Source organism: Cyprinus carpio, chromosome B13 (assembly GCF_018340385.1).
Source record: "Cyprinus carpio isolate SPL01 chromosome B13, ASM1834038v1, whole genome shotgun sequence".
In the NCBI taxonomy this organism is placed as follows: domain Eukaryota; kingdom Metazoa; phylum Chordata; class Actinopteri; order Cypriniformes; family Cyprinidae; genus Cyprinus; species Cyprinus carpio.
In genome coordinates, this window is record NC_056609.1 from 12,589,967 (window position 1) to 12,609,492 (window position 19,526).

The window sequence follows — 19,526 nt, forward strand, 5'->3', positions numbered from 1 at the left end:
ACTCCAATCTCTTCCTGAAGTTCCCTAAAAAGTCCGCTGGCACCTCAGTTCGTTCAGTTTAAAAAAACGAACACTTGAACTTACATCAGCATGATAAAAACTACATAAAACGACAGAAACCAACTTTGAAAACAAAATATTTGAAGTGAAATTTAATTATTTAGTTTGTCTCACGTTCCATTAGATTACATGGAGAGGGCGGGGTTTATGACCTATACTGGGTCCAGCCACCTGGGGGCGATCGAAATGCCATGGCTTCACTTTTGAGGACTAGTGCGGCACACTTGGTTGACATGGTCAAATGTAAAAAGAAAGAATGAGAAAGAGTTTCCACTGAGTTTTCAGCAAGGTGTCTGTGAGTGTTTGGGCTCTGCTTCAAGTTTTTGACAGGAATATCAGTCCGTCTGCGCAGGGGTTCTGACCCTTCCCTCCCCCCGGCCCTCTAAAACTAACAGAGCGACGCCAATGACCCAGCCGTGCACCTGAACCCCCCGCCTGCCCACTATCGCTCAAACTCTCACAGATTAAGGAAGTATAGAAACCACGTTCATTCACAACAACCACCGCAGATCGTGTCTCATTCGCTTCTGAGTGAGTGTATTCGAGCAACGCCCTTGTTTCGCAATTGTTGACGTGTTGCAACTGCATGGTGTAATTTCAGCAGAAGCTCTCCGACAGGAAGTTTGCTTCTTCCACGACACTGAGTCCAATCCCTGAAACGATAACTGTCAACATATCCCAGTGTGTGTGAGCTGGTGTCATGGCCGCTGAGAGTGTTTACCCATAACACAAAGCTGTGAGTTTGATGCATTAATACCACAGACCTGTGTAAACTGTAAACAACTCGCCAGTGCCCACCTCTCTCGTTTTCTCACAGTGTCGCACATTCACCCCTCTCTTTCTGTCTTTCTCTCTCTCCTGGGTCAGATTAAACAATAATAATATGGTACTGTGCCAAGTTCACAGCGCCCCCTTCTCTACAGACAAAACCATCACCGACTGTGCAGTTAGTTAATGTTGTAATCTCTGGCACATTTATTCATTAAAATATAAACTTTGATATCTTCAGATCCATCCACAGCTCAGTTATTTTTAAGAGAGATCTCCAGGCCCTAATAGCTTGAGGTGTTTGCCCATTTTAGTCTGGGAAAAGAGCGAGTGGGAGTATATGGAAGACTGGCTACGTCTACTGTAGATTGAGCTGCTGGGTCATGTCTGGTCATGAGGAAAGAAGGAGCTACCACACTCGAGGGAGCTTTTCCCTCTCCAGATGTTCATCCCTCCTGCCTGCCTCTGTCTAAACCAATCAGTGTCCGGGGTGCAGGCCTATCCAAAGCATACAGGGTTACCTGGTGAGAGCTGACCTTCAGGAATTACAAGGCAGTTATTCAGCAAAGCCTAAAGAACTCTACACCACAGTAGAAAAAAGGGATAATAAAGCAAGATATGGTGGTGAGATGGAGGGAAGTATGCTTATTTGAGGAATTCAAAATATACTTGAGTCTATAGATACTAAGTTAAACTGAAGTAAGGCATTCTTGTAGCTCATGAAAGTAGTCACATTGGAAAGGTCACACATGGCGTTGGCGGAAGTACCACCCCAGTGGGACTTTACAAAGCGAACGTGCAAATGTAAACAACGATGTTGGACACCCTACCTTTTCGAACCGAGGTATACACAGACAAAGAACTAACCACACGTTTCCAACGTTATTACGTAATGTGTAAATTTGCGCATGCGCATCGCAGAGCTACTGCAAGATGAGCATTTGTTGTTAAAAAGTCTATACATTTTTATTGTTTTCTTTTTTTAGAAAATGACCAATCATTTGGCTACATAAGACCCTTATTTGGCTGGGATCGTGTAGAGCCCTATGAAGCTGCATTGAAACTGCAATTTGGACCTTCAACCAATTGGGTCCCACTGAAGTCCATTATTAGAAGAAAATAAGTTAAGGTTTTTGAGGAAAACATATAGTGGACTTCAGTGAAAGCCAACGGGTTGAATGTCCAAATTGCAGTTCCTGGAACTTTATTTCTTTTCGACTGAAGAAAGAAAGATGTGAACATTTTGGATGACATGAGGGTGAATAATCAAGAATTTTTTATTCCGTAAGTGAAATATCCTTCAATAGCTTTGAATAGAACCTGCTGCTTCTAGCTCAGTCTGACTGACTGGCTGGCTGGTCAGTGTGATTTGTCTGGTTTTCACAAAAGAAGCTTTGCTTACAGTATTTATAAAACACCCTTTTCTTATGGTTACATTTATAGCAATACATAAGTATTGTAATGACCAAATATTTTCTTGGTTTTGTTAATTTCACTTGAGTTTGTTTTAGATGATTAGATGTGCTGTTGGTGCTTTTGAAGCTGGTCTGAAAATGTTTTACATCATACACAGAACCCTGCATGTTTAAATACACTTTAAAAGTTTGATTACAGTGAAATTAAAACAATTTGTTATTTCTTTCTGACTGAAATTGGACTAACTGACCTAGATAATGTGATTCTAGCTCTGCTTCGTCCAGCATATATACATGTAAGTCAGACATTGACCTCGATGTTCTGTGCATGCTCTGAAAGGGTTATGTGTTATATTTAATCCTTCAAATGATCAATTACAGTATCATGTGTCCACCATTTTTTCAACATTAGAGCAGACAGCCATTTTAACTTGAATGAGCAAGACGTCTAGTGTCAGCCACTTACAGTTCTTTTAGCTGTTGAAAAAAAGGTCTGTTATAACATATATGACGTTTGATGTTGGTAACTGTAATCTGTTATCGTATTATTCTAATAATTTACCATTTACTGCATATACTGTATTGTACCTAGCAACTAATGAAGATGATGACTGTTGGATGACTATGCAAAATAAAGGCCTCCTGAAGTGAATCCATGCATTTTTGTGAGAAAAATATCTATATTTCAAATGTAATAAACAATTTTCTCACACTTCATCTAACTGTGGTACGCAGAAGCCCTTCCAGCGGAGGACAATTTTTAATATAACTCAGACTGGATTCGTCTGAAAGAAGAAAGTCATATACACAGAGGGTAGGTAAAACACAGGCTAATTTAAATTTTTGGAAACTCTTTAACCAAAACTATAAACAATAAAATAAAAACAAAAAACAAAAACATATATATATATATATATATATATATATATATATATATATATATATATATATATATATATATATATATATATAAAAAAGGAAAATGGGAAATACAAAAATAAGAAGAATTCAAAATACTAAAAAAAAGGAAAAAAGAACTATAATAGTGTCTCATTGATATACTAAAACAACACTATAGACTAATCAAGCAACAAGGTAGCTTCCTTAGTTTTCATAAAGCACATAATGAGAGATTTTAGTTTTAAACGGGTGTCTCATTAATGTGCTAAACATTTTCAGGTGTTCATTGACTCAGGCATAAGGAATCACATGCACTCTCAGTTGCTGTATAGTCCCCAACCCCCCCGTTGGGTTTCTCCCTTCATGCAGACTGCACTCGTCCCCCAGATGAACCTGTCTGTGAGGGGCAGTGTGTTGGCAGTGGGCTGGATTAGTGAGCCTGTTGCTCAGCTTGGACACCGGTCTTCTTAATGAGCTCTTCTCCATGGCTCGGAGAACCCGGCTTGGAACCAGATGTTCAGCCTGGAGGGGTTGTTGAAGGGGTGACCCTACAGATCTAGAAGAGTGCATCTAATGGAGCTGCAGATAACGGCTCTGACCTTATGTCAAAGAGGCAACAAGATACAGTTAGAAACTCCCCTGGAAGTGACATCTGTGAGTGATTTGATAATTGACTCTACAGGACAACACTGGAAAAAATATAGATGGATAAGATGGAATGAAGGAAAGAGAGATAGTGCCAAGAATGGCAAAGATGTCTGAAGCATTTAAGATGAGAGCAAAGAGGCAGACATGCACTGGCAAGTGTCCCAGGACTTTGACCGCAGACAGACCTCCCAATTTATACACCTGCTTCAGCTCTGCACAACATGTGTCTTTCATTTACACACACACACACACACACACACACACACACACACACACACACACACACACACACACACACACACACACACACACACACACACACACACACACACACACACACACACACACACACACACACACACCATTATTATGCTTAACATACAGGGCTCAAGATTAGTCTTATGCTGGATTCATAACCATTACCTGTGTTCACTGTCACCAACTGCAGCAGCCATCAAGTGCTCAGAGAATATGTCTAAGTCAAGGTTGAAGTTTATAAAAAAGCGCTTGAAATGTCAATTTTATGTCTCTTTATTGTCCATCTAGTAAAGGTTTATAATAAGATTAAAGGAAATTAATGAGAGATGTGATACTGTTTAGACTGGGTTATTAGTAAAGTATCCTATTACAGTCAATTAAAGGTAATTAGTAATTTTTGGAGTAACAACTCTATTGAGTTGATTAGTGAGGTCACTGGTTATATGGGGATTTCTTTAGCTAAGGGTGCTTTTGGTCCTATGGACTTTTAGAAAATAGACTCCCTGATTTCTGTAATTTTTTTCCTTTTTTTCTGAAGTCATGAAAATTCCCACCACATCTGGAAATGGCTGTCATGGAACTGACATTTGAACTTAATAAAATGGAATCCTAAACACAATATTTTCACACTTTTTGCATAACTTGACAATTGCAGCTTGACTAGAATTGTTACACATCATGTCTAATACTTCATATTAAGCTCTGTCTTGGTAGCCAGGTACATTTAGAGTGTTTACACAATGACGATGTACTACAAAATGGAAAAGTTTTCCTCTTGTGTTTTTGAAAACTTTTGTGTACATGTTGTCAAAACAATCCCTGTTCACATGGATCCGTGAAAATGACTAAAACGTTGTATTATCCATGCCAGGCCAGTAGCTGACAATGTCACTTTGTAAAGAAACTTGAACATGCCTACAGACGTTTTTATAGTTTACAAAAGGACATTAATGGCATTGTTTTCAGAAACTTATGAAAAAACTTTATTAAGGGCAAAATTGTTGGTTGTGGTGGAAATGATCCAACAACTGTAATAAATAACAATAAAAATGCTACAAATAATTATTTTCACAATTTCAAGCAGTTTATGCTTATTTAACTTATTTTAGATGATGATAGATTTAAACGTAATAAATCATATTATTAAAAAGTGTTTTCATATAAGACTAAAATTCCATTCTGTTAAAAAAAGTGCCCAAATTTGAAGAAACAGCGGAGCCAGCCACTTCCATCAGCTCCACTTCTCATATAGAAGATTAGAAGTACATAAATATCCATATAGATCATACCTGTGTTTAATTCACTAGTTAGTGTTTTATTTGCGTGAAGCTGTTGCTGACTGTAGTAGTGAACAATGAGGGGATCAGCTTGCGGCTGCCAAAGAGAGAGAGAGAGAGATGGGAAATGTAAAGTGTTAGAGTTTGTTTTGTTTTTATCAGGGTGAATGTAGAGAAGCTGTTCCCTCCTCGCACCCCTAGCTGCCCTTGTTGTCCCAGGGCAAGAGGTCGGCTGTACAATAGCGGCCCCTGTCCCAGTAATGCACAAAGGGCTGTCCATGACGATTAGTGTTAGGCGTTAGATGGTGAGCGGCTAATAGCTTATTACACCATTGTGGGGAGAGTGGCCCCCGGAGAGCTGCAAATTGCAATCCGGGTCCAATTAAAAAATAAAAGCAAAGAACAGAGGGATGGGGACACGGGGCAATGACACACATTCCTCTGTAGCCCCTCACATTTCACTTTCACACTCGCTCACTATGCTCATCTAACCCTCTCTCTGCCTTGGGCCTGCCTCCAGCATTCAGCTATATCTGCAAAAATAATAAACTGTGCAGTCATCATTACTTTCTTTGGTGTATCAGGCTGATTAAGTCACATGAACAATATTTGATTTGAATAAAACATTAGAATAAAACACTAGAAACCTTTTTATAGTGCAGCTTTCCATCTCTGTGTTATACACTGTTACTTCAGTACTGTTCTATACATGATTCCAGTTTTATGACAGTCCAGTTTTATAATTCTCTGGACCCCAGGAGGACTAAGAGACAGTAATTCGTATCCGTTTATTTGCATAGCCAGTTTTCAAAATGGTGGTTGTAGTTACTCATAGCATATGATTTTAAAGATGTGTGCTAACCCCTTAGCATTCCTGGAAAATTAAATTAAGAATAAAGCAAAAATTTTACAGTTTACTAAGATAACATGACACTTCATTTGTTGACAAAAAAATACATTGGAAAAACATTCATGAATTTACAATCAATCTGATGTCATGACTACTTTTTATCTGTTAAATCTGTTTAATTCTTGGCTTTATATGCATGCCATAATCATTATATTAGAGTAGTTTTACTTTTAAGGTGTACATTCTTTATCTTCTATTGTGACTTTATATCTCATAATGTATCTTTATAAGTCCCAATTACGACTTTATATTTCACATGTGATTTCCTATTGCATAATGTTACTTTTTATATTACAATTTGACTAAATTTAGTATCTTTTTATTGTGAATTTAAATCTTATAAGGCTTTATGTCCCAATTGTGACTTATATTTCACAATATGACTTTATATCTCATACTGTGACTTAATTTCTTGCACTTTAACTATACAGTATTTTCCAGTAGTGACTTCATATCTCATAATGTGACTTTTTATCTCACTTTGTGTATCATATTACATGAATACTATACCTCACAATGTGACTTTTTATCTCACAGTGTGATTACGTACATCTCCCAAATGTTACTTTATATCTCATAATGTGACATTATATTTCACAGCAGCAGTTTAATAACTCACAATGTGATTTTATATCTCATAATGTGATTTTTTTTTATGCTGCATTATGACTATACTTCTTATTTTGCGGTGTGATTATTTTATCTCCCAAATGTTATTTATATCTCATAATGTGGCTCCCAATTTTGACTTTATATCTTAAAACAGGACTACTAAATCTTACAATGTTACTTTATTTTTCATGTTATCTCACAATGTTACTTTATGTCTTATGATGTGACACAGTGAGACTATATCTCTGGTTGGGGCTTTATATCTCATAATATGACTTTTTATCTTACAGTTTGACATTATACCTCAGTGTGGCTTTATATGTCCCAACTATGATTTTATGTCATAATGCGACTTTTTATCTTGGAGTGTGACTTCATATCTTATAACATAACTATTATATCTCACAATGTTACCTTTTTCATGCAGTCTGACTATACTGTATCTCTAAATTGTCACTTTATATCTCATAATGTGACTTTTAATCTTGCAGTTTGACTATAGAGTATCTTCCAGTTGCGATTATATATTTCACAGTGTTACCTTTATATCTCACAACGTGACTTTATTTTTCAAACTGTATGTTTTACAATTTATTTATTTTTTTGTCACAGTCTGACAGTATCTCTGAATTGTGACTCTGGTAATGTAATTTTAAATTGTAAAATATGACTAATATTTACAATAATATTAGATATAATTAAAGTTATATTTTCCTGTTGGGCTGGTCAGCTGTTAAAGAGGAGCAAAAAGGGTTTACGTAGTGTCCATTTTTCCCCAGAGATGGGCTGTAGATTTTTTACCCCACTGCAACGGAGCAACAAGTGCCCCCTCCTCCCGTTGATGCAGGTGTGGGATCTGCTTTGTTGATCATAATCCTCTGTGCGGAAGAGCCGCTGAGTGTGTCTGACTCCACCCCCTGACCCCCCATCCCCACCCTGAAGCCCGTGCACTGACCGTTTCCTGGGCGACCTCATGGGATCCGACAGGCGTAAAAATAATGATGGATACCTTAGCCACCGCTGACCCGCCCTGACTCGCCCCCGACTCGCCTGCTCCACATGAGAGGTAACGCAACCACTTAACTGAGGCCCCGTTGATACACACACCTACGGGACAGACATACACACTCCTTCACACACAAGCACTTAACTGCTTCCTGCTGAGAGCTATTTTCCCTTTTCTTCTCTATCAGGAGGGGGCCCTTTTACACTTAAACTTCAAAATACACAGTCTGAAAAATGATAAAAACAGCTCATTTGTGAGCAAACCCTCTGTTTACTAAAGGATTTAGACACTGGTGAGAGTTCATCTTTGAAACGACTCACGTTGTAGCCATTGTTCTGGTGAAACATCAATCATAATTGATGTTTGCAACACTGTTTTGTTTCATGTCTTTATTTCAGATATTCAATGTCATAAAAACAAGTTTTGGCCTAAAATACAGTTTCAATAACCTTCAGTGACCTCAGTGACCCGAAAAGCTATGGTTCTGCACCTGACTGCTGAACGGGTCTCAGAGGGAGCATGAGAAAAACTGATTGTGTGTGAAGGTTTGTCTCAGATCCAGACAGTGTGTTAGAGGAGAGCTGAGGTGGGCTGTTTCTCTCAGCTTAGCACTAGGAAAGCGATGTAATACTTTAATTACAGTCCTTAATCACTCACTCTAAAGCCCTCATATTTCTCACCTCCCAGACATGTAGCAGCTCGTTTACAGTAGACTAGAGAAACACCGCAGCTCAGCACAAACACAGACACACAGAGTCAGACATCCTACACTCTTAAACATGGATCTTGATCACAAGTGCACAGGGAGTAGAAGAGAACATGTCAGAGTCTCATCCATCATCACACAAACATTTGTGCTAGTATGACCTAAAAGAACTACCGCGGAAAAAAGTATTTGAACCCCCCCAAAAAAACTATTTTGCCTTTTTTGATGTACATCTGTCTATCATTTTAATATCTAGGCCTGAGGCGGTAGGAAATGCAGCATTTGACTTACGTAACCTCACAAATACTTCTTATTTGATTGTCAGTCGAGTCTAGTTAGGCAAAATGGAGTAATGAAATGACTCAGGCTATTGTATATAATTGTACACAATTATATATTGATAGAAGCTTAAATTATACATTTCACATTTGTAATAAGAAACAAAAAGTGATCTTAACTTACATAACCTACAGACGTCACATCCTGTAAAAATGGTGCTCAATGGAAATTATTGGTTCTGGTTTGTGCATTTGAGTTCACAGATTTTGATAATTAATAATTTTTTTCACTGCATGCACTCTATAAATCTCTCTCATCTAATAGAAAACACGTACAGTAGATTGTTTTTTTCTTCTTCTGGTCATCAGGGGTTTAGGAAAATATAAACAGATGAATCAGTATATTGGTAATATGTTCTCTGGCAATTTATATTTTAGGATGTGACTGGAAATGTCACATTCATAATGCTAGAATTACTTGATTATGATTTTGTGATTTTTAAAACTAGACAGTTATGACTGACAACCATTTTTTGGTTCATTTAAATTGAATCACAACTCATTCATTTGATCATGGTCATGTTTTATTAATTCTTCCTTTATTTTAGGTAATTCATGGTTGTACTGATTAATTCCCTCATTGTAATTTAGTTAAATTGTGGTTACGATTTAACAAAAAGAAGACAAAAAAAAAAAAAAATCACCCAGCATTAGGGTCATCCAGAAGCAAGTAGTCTCTGTTAGGACTCTGTTTTAAACATATACCAGGAGTACAGTTCAACACTCTGTGCTGACAAACAAACCAACAGAGATGAGCACACAGGGCTGGGTGCGGGCGGGGGCTGGTTGATTGCCTGATGTCCCAGGCGTTTACTAAGCACAGAGCGTCAGCCCCGACTAATTGACAACGTCATATTTGGCAGTAGTGTAAAGTGCTCAGTGTAAAAAGCCGCCTTGCGTGGTGTCTGAGTAAATATGGCGACTCAGAAGATGCTAAATAAGCTCCTGCCCCCTCCAAACTCTAATTATTACTGTGGCTTTATCTGAGGCGCCAAAGACCACTGTGATTAGTGAGTTGACAACATGTGACTAATTGTAATTAATTGAGTATATAATATACTATACTATAATATAATATGCGTACATACAGAATTCTGAAATCTAGAAAAAAGTCTTATTTAATTTGTGCTTTCATTTTGTTTCTCTGAACCTGAAGTTGACTGGCCTCCACCCAAAGCCACACCTCTCCATCTCCTCCTGGGTGGCACTGCCCTGCTTACTGAGGGAATTTCTCAATGGGAGTTTTTTTCTCCCTTTAATCTCTAAACAAGCACTTGGGTCTGTCCCGCTTTTACTCAGACAGTTGTAATGAAGAGAGGACAAAAGGAGGAGGGCAACCCCTTTTTAATTCATCTCACTTCAGTGCATTTTAATGCCATCAAAAGTTGTTCTATACGTATGCTCTTTGTAGATTAAAGACTTTAAAAATCATAAAGATCAGTAGCAAAAATGATTTTATACTTGGAGAGATGTATGTAATCTAATTTGGTATTTTAACACACAAGCACACAGTAAGAGCTGTTCTGGCATATGCAGAACAATAGTGGTATTGTTTCTGTGGCACTGGGTAATAAGACAGAAACCTCAGCTTTGTTATCTGTGTTATCTTTCTGGTTTCTTCTCACACTGTATTGCCGCAGAAACACCTTCTTGAAATACACTGAGCTCTGCACGGGACTGTCGATATGATGATGCTGATGTTACTCAGTCTCTGAGGTTTGAAAATGTACATTGTGCAACTGTCTGTGATAAAGTCAGGAATATTTAGTCATGAAGGTTACAGAACGCATAGACATGTTTGCTTATTTTGTTTTGAACTACTCAGCTCTTGTGAAAAGCATGGGTAAGAAAATATTTTTGTAATATCACCTAAAAGAAAGAGATATTATTGTCAGTATTCTATATAGAATTATAGGAGTTTTGGTAGTCATTGTTTTAATCCAGTTCTCGGCTATTGTTTATGCTGCAATAAAAATCTAAACTTGCAGATGTTTAGAGTCAGTGCCCATATGCTTCACAACTGTCCAACTGAAAATTAACAAAACTTATAAATCATATTTTGGTGTGATTTATATATGTAGCCTATATGCTGAGTTATTTGCTTAAAGTTTTATATTTAAATACAGTTTTTAAATTACAAAATGTTCCACATTTGCCTTTTGATGCTTTTTTAAATATATTTTTTTCTTAGTAATTTTAATGCTTGAATTAAATCTTAGTTTGTCATTACAAGCGCAATCTTTGGCTTTAGTTTAGATCTAATGTGCACAGTTGACATTTACAGGCCATATGTTCAGGAGTTGTTCAAGGAGGAAAAAAGCATAAATAAATAAATAAAAGAAAAAATTTAGATTTGGATTTGGAATTCTTTATTTTCTTTAAAAATGTATATTTTGCAGAAACTGCGGAAAAATAATAAATGTAGTGACTTTTATCAGTGTAAAGATCATCACCTATGAAATATCATTTAAAAATCAAGTGAGTTAGTGGCATGATGACAATCAATAATTCACTTACTACCTTTGCAGGTAAAAGTTTCATTTTAACCGTTCATAGCTTACCAGACCACATATTTTTCTGCTTAAAGGACAAACTGCAAGATACATAACTTATTATAAATAGTTAAAAACAAGTGTATATAACAAAACAACTGCATTTACAAAAAATACACAATAGGAAAAAAAAAAGGAGACACAGAGAACGTTTTGCGATATTGAACAATACTGAATCTTGGCAATCATGGATACCAAGGCAATCCCTCAATCAAACTACTGTTTAAGACTATTAGAAATTCAAACTAAAAGGATAAATCCATTTAAATTAGTGCATAATCAAAAAAACAAAAAACAAAAAAACAATGGCACATAATAGGGAAATCTGTTAAAATATGACATAAAAGAATCCGATGCATAACTAGATAGATTTTTCACAGAATAAAATGTTTTAACCAGTGTTTTACACCAGATTTCACTCATTTGGTGGCTGTCAGTGCGTTAATGTTGCATTTAAATGAATGTCATCTGCTTATAAGGCCTGTCGCATTTCAGCAGCGAATACACAGTGCTGAAATAATAATTATTTGGTTTTTTTTGCTGAAATAATAATTATTTGGTTTTTTTTCTTTCTTTCTTTTTTTTTTTTTTTAGAAACGTGTCATAGGTTTTTAACTCCGTTCCGTCTCGAGGGTAAATGAGACTGTTCACGCTGAAGCTGTTGTAGAAGTGTCCGTTGAACTGTGCACTCTGGCCGCCGGTAAAAGAGTTATAGTACATTCCACGGTTGACATGCACGCTGTCCTGCAGCTCACCCGCTCCACCTGCGTCAGGCGCTGAGCTGGCGTGGTAAGGGCTCAAGGCGCTGATATTTCGGCTGGAGAGTTCGTTTACTAGCCCCAGAGAGCCCTGTCTGCTAGTCGGAGTAGAAGAAGAGCTTAAGGTTGACATACTGTTGAAGAAGTTGTTGAAGCACGGAGCGCTGGCGAGGCCGGCCGGAGACGCGCCCTTGTGGTTGTCAGTGGCCGCGTCAGTGTCAGGAGATGCGGGTCCGGTGAGGTGAGGGCTTTCGGTGGGTTTGATCCCTGCGAGCTGTCGGTCCTCCTCCGGTTTTGTGTTGCTGGCAACACCTGTGCTGGAGTCAGACCTGCGCTTCCTTTTTCTACGAAAGTTGCCGTTGTCAAACATCTTTTCACAGTTGGGGTCTAGAGTCCAGTAGTTTCCTTTGCCTCAAACAATACGGAGAGTTGATATTAGAACCCAAAGCTAGCAACTTGCATGCAAATGTTATTTACAGTGAAATTTGATTAATTTAAAAACTCTAAACGAAATTGTTCGTGAATTGCACTATTGGGTCAGTGAGAAATAAGACTGTCTGTGATGAATGAGAAATCTGTATTAGGCTATAGGCTATTCATGTAGCCTATATATGTAATCATATTTAAAAAAAGTTTATGCCATTTTTTGTTTGTATCATAAAATTTAGATGTTATGATTAAATGACTTAAAAATGTCAAGTGTAGTAACCATCAAAAACAAATAAAATAGCCCACTTTACCTTATGATTTAATGACTTAATATTGTAAATTGTATTGAAGATCAGATACAGTTATTTTTTCTAATATCACTTTTTTATATGTAGGCTATAGCTACTAATTATGAATAGAAAGACGTTCTCTTAAGATTTTTTTACTTTGCCAAAATGCGCCTTTTACTTAAAATTACAAAATAATATTATAGCCTAATTTTCTCTTAAGATTTTTTTACTTTGCCAAAATGCGCCTTTTACTAAAAATATATATATATATATATAATATATATATATATATAGATATATGATATATATATTTTTTTTGTTTTTTTAAAAAAGGTATTGATCAGTCATAAGGGTATAAAGGGGTCTTCTTTTTGTCCATAAAACAGAATGGATGAATTTTATTCGACAGACAAAATATTTTCAAATATTAAGGTACTAATATAGATATTTTTTTTAATTTTTATAATTTTTTTTTATAATTTTGAAAAGAGGTTTTTATAATTTTTTTTATTTTTTTTTTTTATATAGTGTGTGAAAATTTTTCTTTTTTTTTCTAAGATTTCAATTTTTTATTTGTTATTAAAATATTTTGAAGTTCAAGTAATTTGTGATCTCAAGTCATTTATTTATGAACTGTACTAAATAGATCTATACAAAAATAAGCGTCACGTCACTGACCCATATGCAAATATACACGAGCATCACTCACCTGGGTCGTCTTCGTCCCGCGGCACTTTTTTAAAGCAGTCATTCAGTGAAAGGTTGTGCCTGATGGAGTTCTGCCATCCCGCCTTACTCTTCTTATAAAACGGGAAATTATCCGCCACATATTGATATATCTGACTCAAAGTTAACTTCTTCTCGTGCGCGTTCTGTATTGCCATGGCTATCAGAGCCGAGTACGAGTAAGGCGGGCGCACGAGCTTTAACAGTTCCTCTTGGCTCGCGATGGAGAGCCAGCCCAAGTCCGGACCGGCGAACCCGGAGGAGTTGGTGAGATATTGCCTCTGAGAGCCGTAAGCAGGAGGGATGAACGACGGGCTGTTGTTGCCATGTATGTAAGACGAAGAGGAGTTAACACTGGGTCCATTGAGCCACAGGTATGGGTTTGGGGTCGCGTAGTCCCCCAGGCCGTAGCCCGCTGGTCTCTGCGCCGCAGGTAGACTCTGTTGGTGGTAAACACTGAAGTTGTCACAATACACGGCCATATCCGGTGTCTCGTGCGCGCTTTTTGGCAGTTGCTGGAGAGGGATGACAGCAGCGTTACTATTGTTATGGATCTGCGCGTCGATGGTGTTCATATCTCCAGTGCCTTTAAGGCAGATGTTTGTCTCTGGAGCCCACGCTCTCACAGTAACGCACAATGCAATCTCTGACCGGTCGGGTTAAAAGCAACAAGTGGCTGCTTTTGTGAGAGAAGTTTGGTCATATATACACCCAAGTGCGGCAAACACAGTGTCTAATCTGGTATTCTTGTCTCTTTCAGCCAATAGATCACAAGCTCCTAGAAGTAGGCGTGGCGTAAAGAGTGGGATTGCAGGGAGATGATTAAAGGCATTCATAAACAGACAGACTCAAGGCTTGTTAAAATGAAGAATACCGAATATATTCGAAAATATTTCTGCAAAATAAAAATTGATGTTTGTATTTATATTGTCAACAGAAAGGTATTGAGTCTGTTTCCGTTTTTCTGAAATCACAGTTCATATGAAAACCACATCATAAAAACGCATTTAAACAATTTGTAGGAATTATTGAATAAAATAATGTATGATATTTACAGCCACTACAAAATTTTAATGATAGGCTACAGAAATAGATTACTACAAAAATGTAAATGACCATCATCACCGAATTTAATTAGATAACCAGATATTTTCCGAGACTGTTAATTTTAATGTATAAAATGATGTATAATTATTAGCCTATTATTTTAACAAATTGTTTAAGTTGTTATATATAAATGTGCACAATTTCCAGGTCTATATATTTCGTCGTTTCATTAAATAATTCTCCAAAATACTGCAATCCGTTAAAAAAAAAAAAAAAAAAAAAAAATCGTTTCATTAATTAAATATTAATTCATGATTTTAAGATGAATTGTGATGTGATGTAAAGTAATGATATTATTTTTGACAGTTGCAAACAAATTGTAGCTAAAACGGCTGCTTACAAACAGAATTATATAACATAATTTGTGCTTTGCAACCAGTGTTTTTATCTAGTAATCAGTTCCTATTTTAGATTCGTCTTTATATTTTGGAGCTATAAAATGAACATGAGATGTAGCACACAATTTCAAGAACATAAATGTTGATCGAAATTTAGAAGCCTCTAACTTGTTTAATTCTTCAGTTACTTCACACTTCTCCAGCGGTTTCTGTTCCAGCAGTGTTCACGTCTTTTCTTTTCTTTTCTTTTCTTTTCTTTTCTTTTCTTTTCTTTTCTTTTCTTTTCTTTTCTTTTCCACTTGCAGCTTTATAATAATAACAATAACAATAACCCAAACTGCAAAACATCATTACAAACAAGCTGCTGTTCTTAAATGTCCTGAATATAATGATTGAGCGAATCATCAGGGTCCTGACCACTAGGGGTCCGTGACAGGCATCCACCAATTACGATGATCTTTCTTCCTTTAATTTTTAATTTTTTTCTTGCACAAGTAACTCAGATCAGTTGGTCTTTGGTCTTAGTTTCTTTTCTTTTAAATATTTATATTTTAAATATTTTTATATATATCTCCCCGGGGGCTTTTCGCCATAATTCCATATACCACAGGAGACATGTGCCATGATGCCTGTATTACTGCGCCACCTAGTGTTGAAGTGTTGAAAGCGTATTAGTGATTAGTGCCTCACTGATCGTTTTTGGATTTTTCATTAGTGCATTGATGTACTTGCATCATGACATTACTGATCATCGGAAATTGAAACCTACTGAACTTATCCAGTGTTATTTAACTTATAAAAAACCGCCTCTTTCAGACCTTTTGCCAACTCGCTCGTCATATTCTGTCATCATTAGTTCTGGATTCTATATTTACTGTACAAATTATTTTATATTTAAGAAGTGATATTTGAACTAGGGCACTATACTGACATTTCACTTCAGTAAGTCTAGCGAGAAAAGCTCCTGTGTATAATTGCTTTCAGATGCACATTCCAACATGTTAATTTATTTCACCACTAGATGGCGCTAGATACATTTAGAAACATTTCGAATGGCCCTGCTCCAATAAGCAAGTATATATTTTAAGGAAATGTCAGATGTTATTTATTAATTTATTCATGACATTCTTTGGCCTTATTGGAACATAAATGTTTTGCAGTCTATGATTTAGAAAGACACAGATACACTATAGTAGTGCTAGTATTTTTTTCTTTCTTAAAACAGCTACTACTGAAACTTTTTTTTTTTTTTTTTACCTGAAGCCTACAGTACCAGCATATTTAATGCAATTTGAAATTTACCCATTGAGATGTAGCATTCTTTATGAATTACATGATAAATAGACATACATGTTAAAACGTGTATATCTGTAGAATCAATATCTGTTATTATATCTGTTATCATATTAATAGTAAGTCATGAACTCACCACTGTTATATATATACCATTATAGTTTTATTAATATTTCGATTTAGCATTATTTTTATACTTTTAGTTTTATAATTTTTAATAACTGTTATGTGCTATTTCATTTTTTTTATTTCTAAATACTTGTAATTATTGTTGTTGTTATTGAAAAAAAAACAACTAATTTTAGTACTCCAACTTCAGCTTCATCTAATATTAACATTTCATTTTATTTCAGCTTTATTTCAAGTAACAAAATGCTTTTAAATATTTTATTTATTTAGTTTAATTAACAATAACAATACTGATGTACACAATCGGGACACAAATGGCACAGTTTCCTGAGAATAATCCATAATATAAAATGTGTTTTGTATAAAATACACTATAGTATATACTATAGTAGTTATCTTTTCCCAGTGTGTTCCAATAGCAATATGGGAAGGGAATCCATTATTCATATGTATGTGCACATGCTCGCTGGCATCATTAGTGGGTCTTACTTCTACCTGAGACATGCTGTCACTGTGCTGCTACAGCCGAGCAAAGATCAAGGTGGCTGTTGTCTTTACATTGAGGGGAAACCCAACTGAAGCACAGACTCTGAGTGTGTGCGTTAGTCCAGGAAAACAATAGGAAAAGTGAATTTCACAAGCTCATTATGAGTTCACCTCAGGCTCCTGCACATTGGTGACAGAGCAAAAGACATGAGAAATGAGAGGAGTGTGAGACTTAGACAGGAACAGGCGAGAAGGGAAAAAAAAAGGCAGTGAAAGAGGCTGCGCTCCCCTCTTTTTGCAGAGTGGTGACAGAGACAGATGGAGGTAGATATACTCTGTGCTTCTCATTTACAATACATTGTCTCTCTCTCTTTTCTTTGTTTCTGCTCTGCTTCCCATTTCCCTCTCAGTTTACGTTATTGAGATAAAGGACCTTTTATACACTGGTCACTATTCCTGTCATGTTCTGTGCTCACATTATTCCAGCAAAAGTCTATTTTTATTTTAGAAAGGACACAAAATTGACTCAGGCAGACAAATATGAGCTTAGTCCTATAAATATATTAATATTATTATGTTTTATTTATTTTTATTTTTTAATCTGAAGCTAATATCAGCAATTGTGATAACAGATCATTTTGTATCTTTTAATTTATTGCAACAACATGACAACGTTGTACAGCTTGACATGCTAAACTGTAAAATTATTTTACATTTTAATATATAAATCTAATGTGCAATTCATTTACTGACAACAACAATTATTATTGTTACACTACTACTACTATTATTAATAACTGCCACATAAAAACTGAATGCAAAGTAAGTCTTCATAGATAATAGATATATAATTAATACAAATTAGTAAAATAAATCTTAATTAATTGTAAATGAATTAATCAAAACATTAAATATAAAGTAGTTAATAATACTAATAATAACAACTAATATATTAAATTATAAAATTATTTATTATGTAGTTGTTAATAATAATAACCACTAATATTTAAATATAAAGTAGTTATTATAAAATGGAGCCGATTGTCAGGATGACTCAGTCATATAAATAAAATGTTACTTTTTTTTGATAATATAGATTACTTAGTTTTTTTAGGTTACTTGACAAATACCTTTTTTGTTGTTTTTGTTCAGACTACTGTCATCTTGCATCAAATTCTTTGTACCTATGGTAAACTGACACCAGTTCTGTATTACACATGATGAACAAGAGTGACTCTGTATCTGATTCTAATGAATGTGCTTGTAAGAGGCAAAATCATTCTACAGAAGCCAGATAACCCACAGAGAGTTAACTACAGCATGTCTTTAACCTAAATACACACACAGGGGCTTGTGTATGGCAGCGAGATGTGGAGGAAATACCAGTGGTTTGCTTGGCTAAGCTAAAAACAACTAGAGTATAAATAAATCCTCAGAAACACACAAGGTAAACAGGACTGAGTGAATATTGACACAGGGTGTGTGTGTGTGTTTGTTTTTGTGTGTGTTTTTTATAGTAGCATACTGTGGGATGGGAGAATACAGGCAGAACTCTTGTGAGACTCTCACCATTCTGTAATGTGCTTCTGTGTGTCAAGCCAAATGGTCCATAAGCCCAATAACCTGAAGCAGATCTGCGAAATACAGATTGTTTTCCCAGTGCAGGGGTTGAGTTGAGGTTATCTTTCTTGTAGGACCGCACACCTTTCAGCAAAAGGCCTGTACAAACAACACCATAACAGTAATCAGTCAGTTTTCACATTTTTAGATCTCCGTCTCATGATGATGACTGTGTGGTGTTAAATGCTACCAGAGGATGGCGCTGTGTGTCTCCATAGAGCTCATAGCTGGAAGTTTAAAGTGTCATCATGCCATACCAGACGTCCACACGCTGTATTGTGACAGCAGCAGAGGACTGTATGGTTGGAGTTTTACTACAGATGCCACCTGAAAAGGGCAGATCAGCTGCCAAATGGCCTGGCACACAGGGTGGTGTCGGCCCCCATCCTGTTGGCTGCCCTCGTTTTCTTTCTCTTGCTCTTAAAAGAGTCTTCTTAGACTCCTCCACCCTGTAAACCGGCCCACAAACAGACCTCTCGCCTCTTGTTAGTGTGAAAATGTGCTACTGCAGTGTTTGTGAGGGATGACGAAGTGTGTATAGATTAGAAGAGGGTGTGTGTTTGTTGTGTGGAAATGTTGACATGCTCATTTGGTTTGTTTAGTGTATTGAGAAATGCAGATCCACATGTGGAATGATGTAATGTAAATGAAATACACATATGGAAACTAACGAGTCTATGGACATCAATGTTTCAGTTAATTTGCATGAATGTTCAAGGGAAACGTTTATCTGTTGTCCTGTAACTGATCGTTTTTTAACTATTTATTTGTATTTTGTTTTTTTTTACCCATAATATTCAATTAATGTCTTTGAATTAATATGACATAAAAGCTGTGTATAAAATAATTACCATATTATATTAAAGATATGTGACCATTTAAAAAAGGAATTTATTAAAT

At 36.2% G+C, this 19,526-nt stretch overlaps 1 protein-coding gene across 1 annotated transcript; it reads right to left on the reverse strand.

Annotated features, from left to right (window-relative positions):
* Positions 1 to 11,682: 11,682 nt before the first annotated feature.
* Positions 11,683 to 14,385, reverse strand: LOC109071496 (forkhead box protein I1c-like). Its single transcript, XM_042737676.1, has 3 exons — positions 13,637 to 14,385; positions 12,049 to 12,619; positions 11,683 to 11,695 (listed from the first exon to the last, which is right to left on the reverse strand). The coding sequence occupies exons 1-3, from the start codon at positions 14,226 to 14,228 to the stop codon at positions 11,683 to 11,685; spliced, it is 1,176 nt and encodes a 391-aa protein (XP_042593610.1). The 5' UTR covers positions 14,229 to 14,385.
* Positions 14,386 to 19,526: the final 5,141 nt, after the last annotated feature.

What these genes read in the sequence shown, in the direction of transcription:
- LOC109071496 (XM_042737676.1), bottom strand. Translation starts at nt 14,228, where the DNA reads ATGAACACCATCGACGCGCAGATCCATAACAATAGTAACGCTGCTGTC. An exon ending in GCGGGACGAAGACGACCCAG is followed by an intron (nt 12,620 to 13,636) that starts GTGAGTGATGCT and finishes GTATTGTTTGAG; the next exon opens with GCAAAGGAAACTACTGGACT.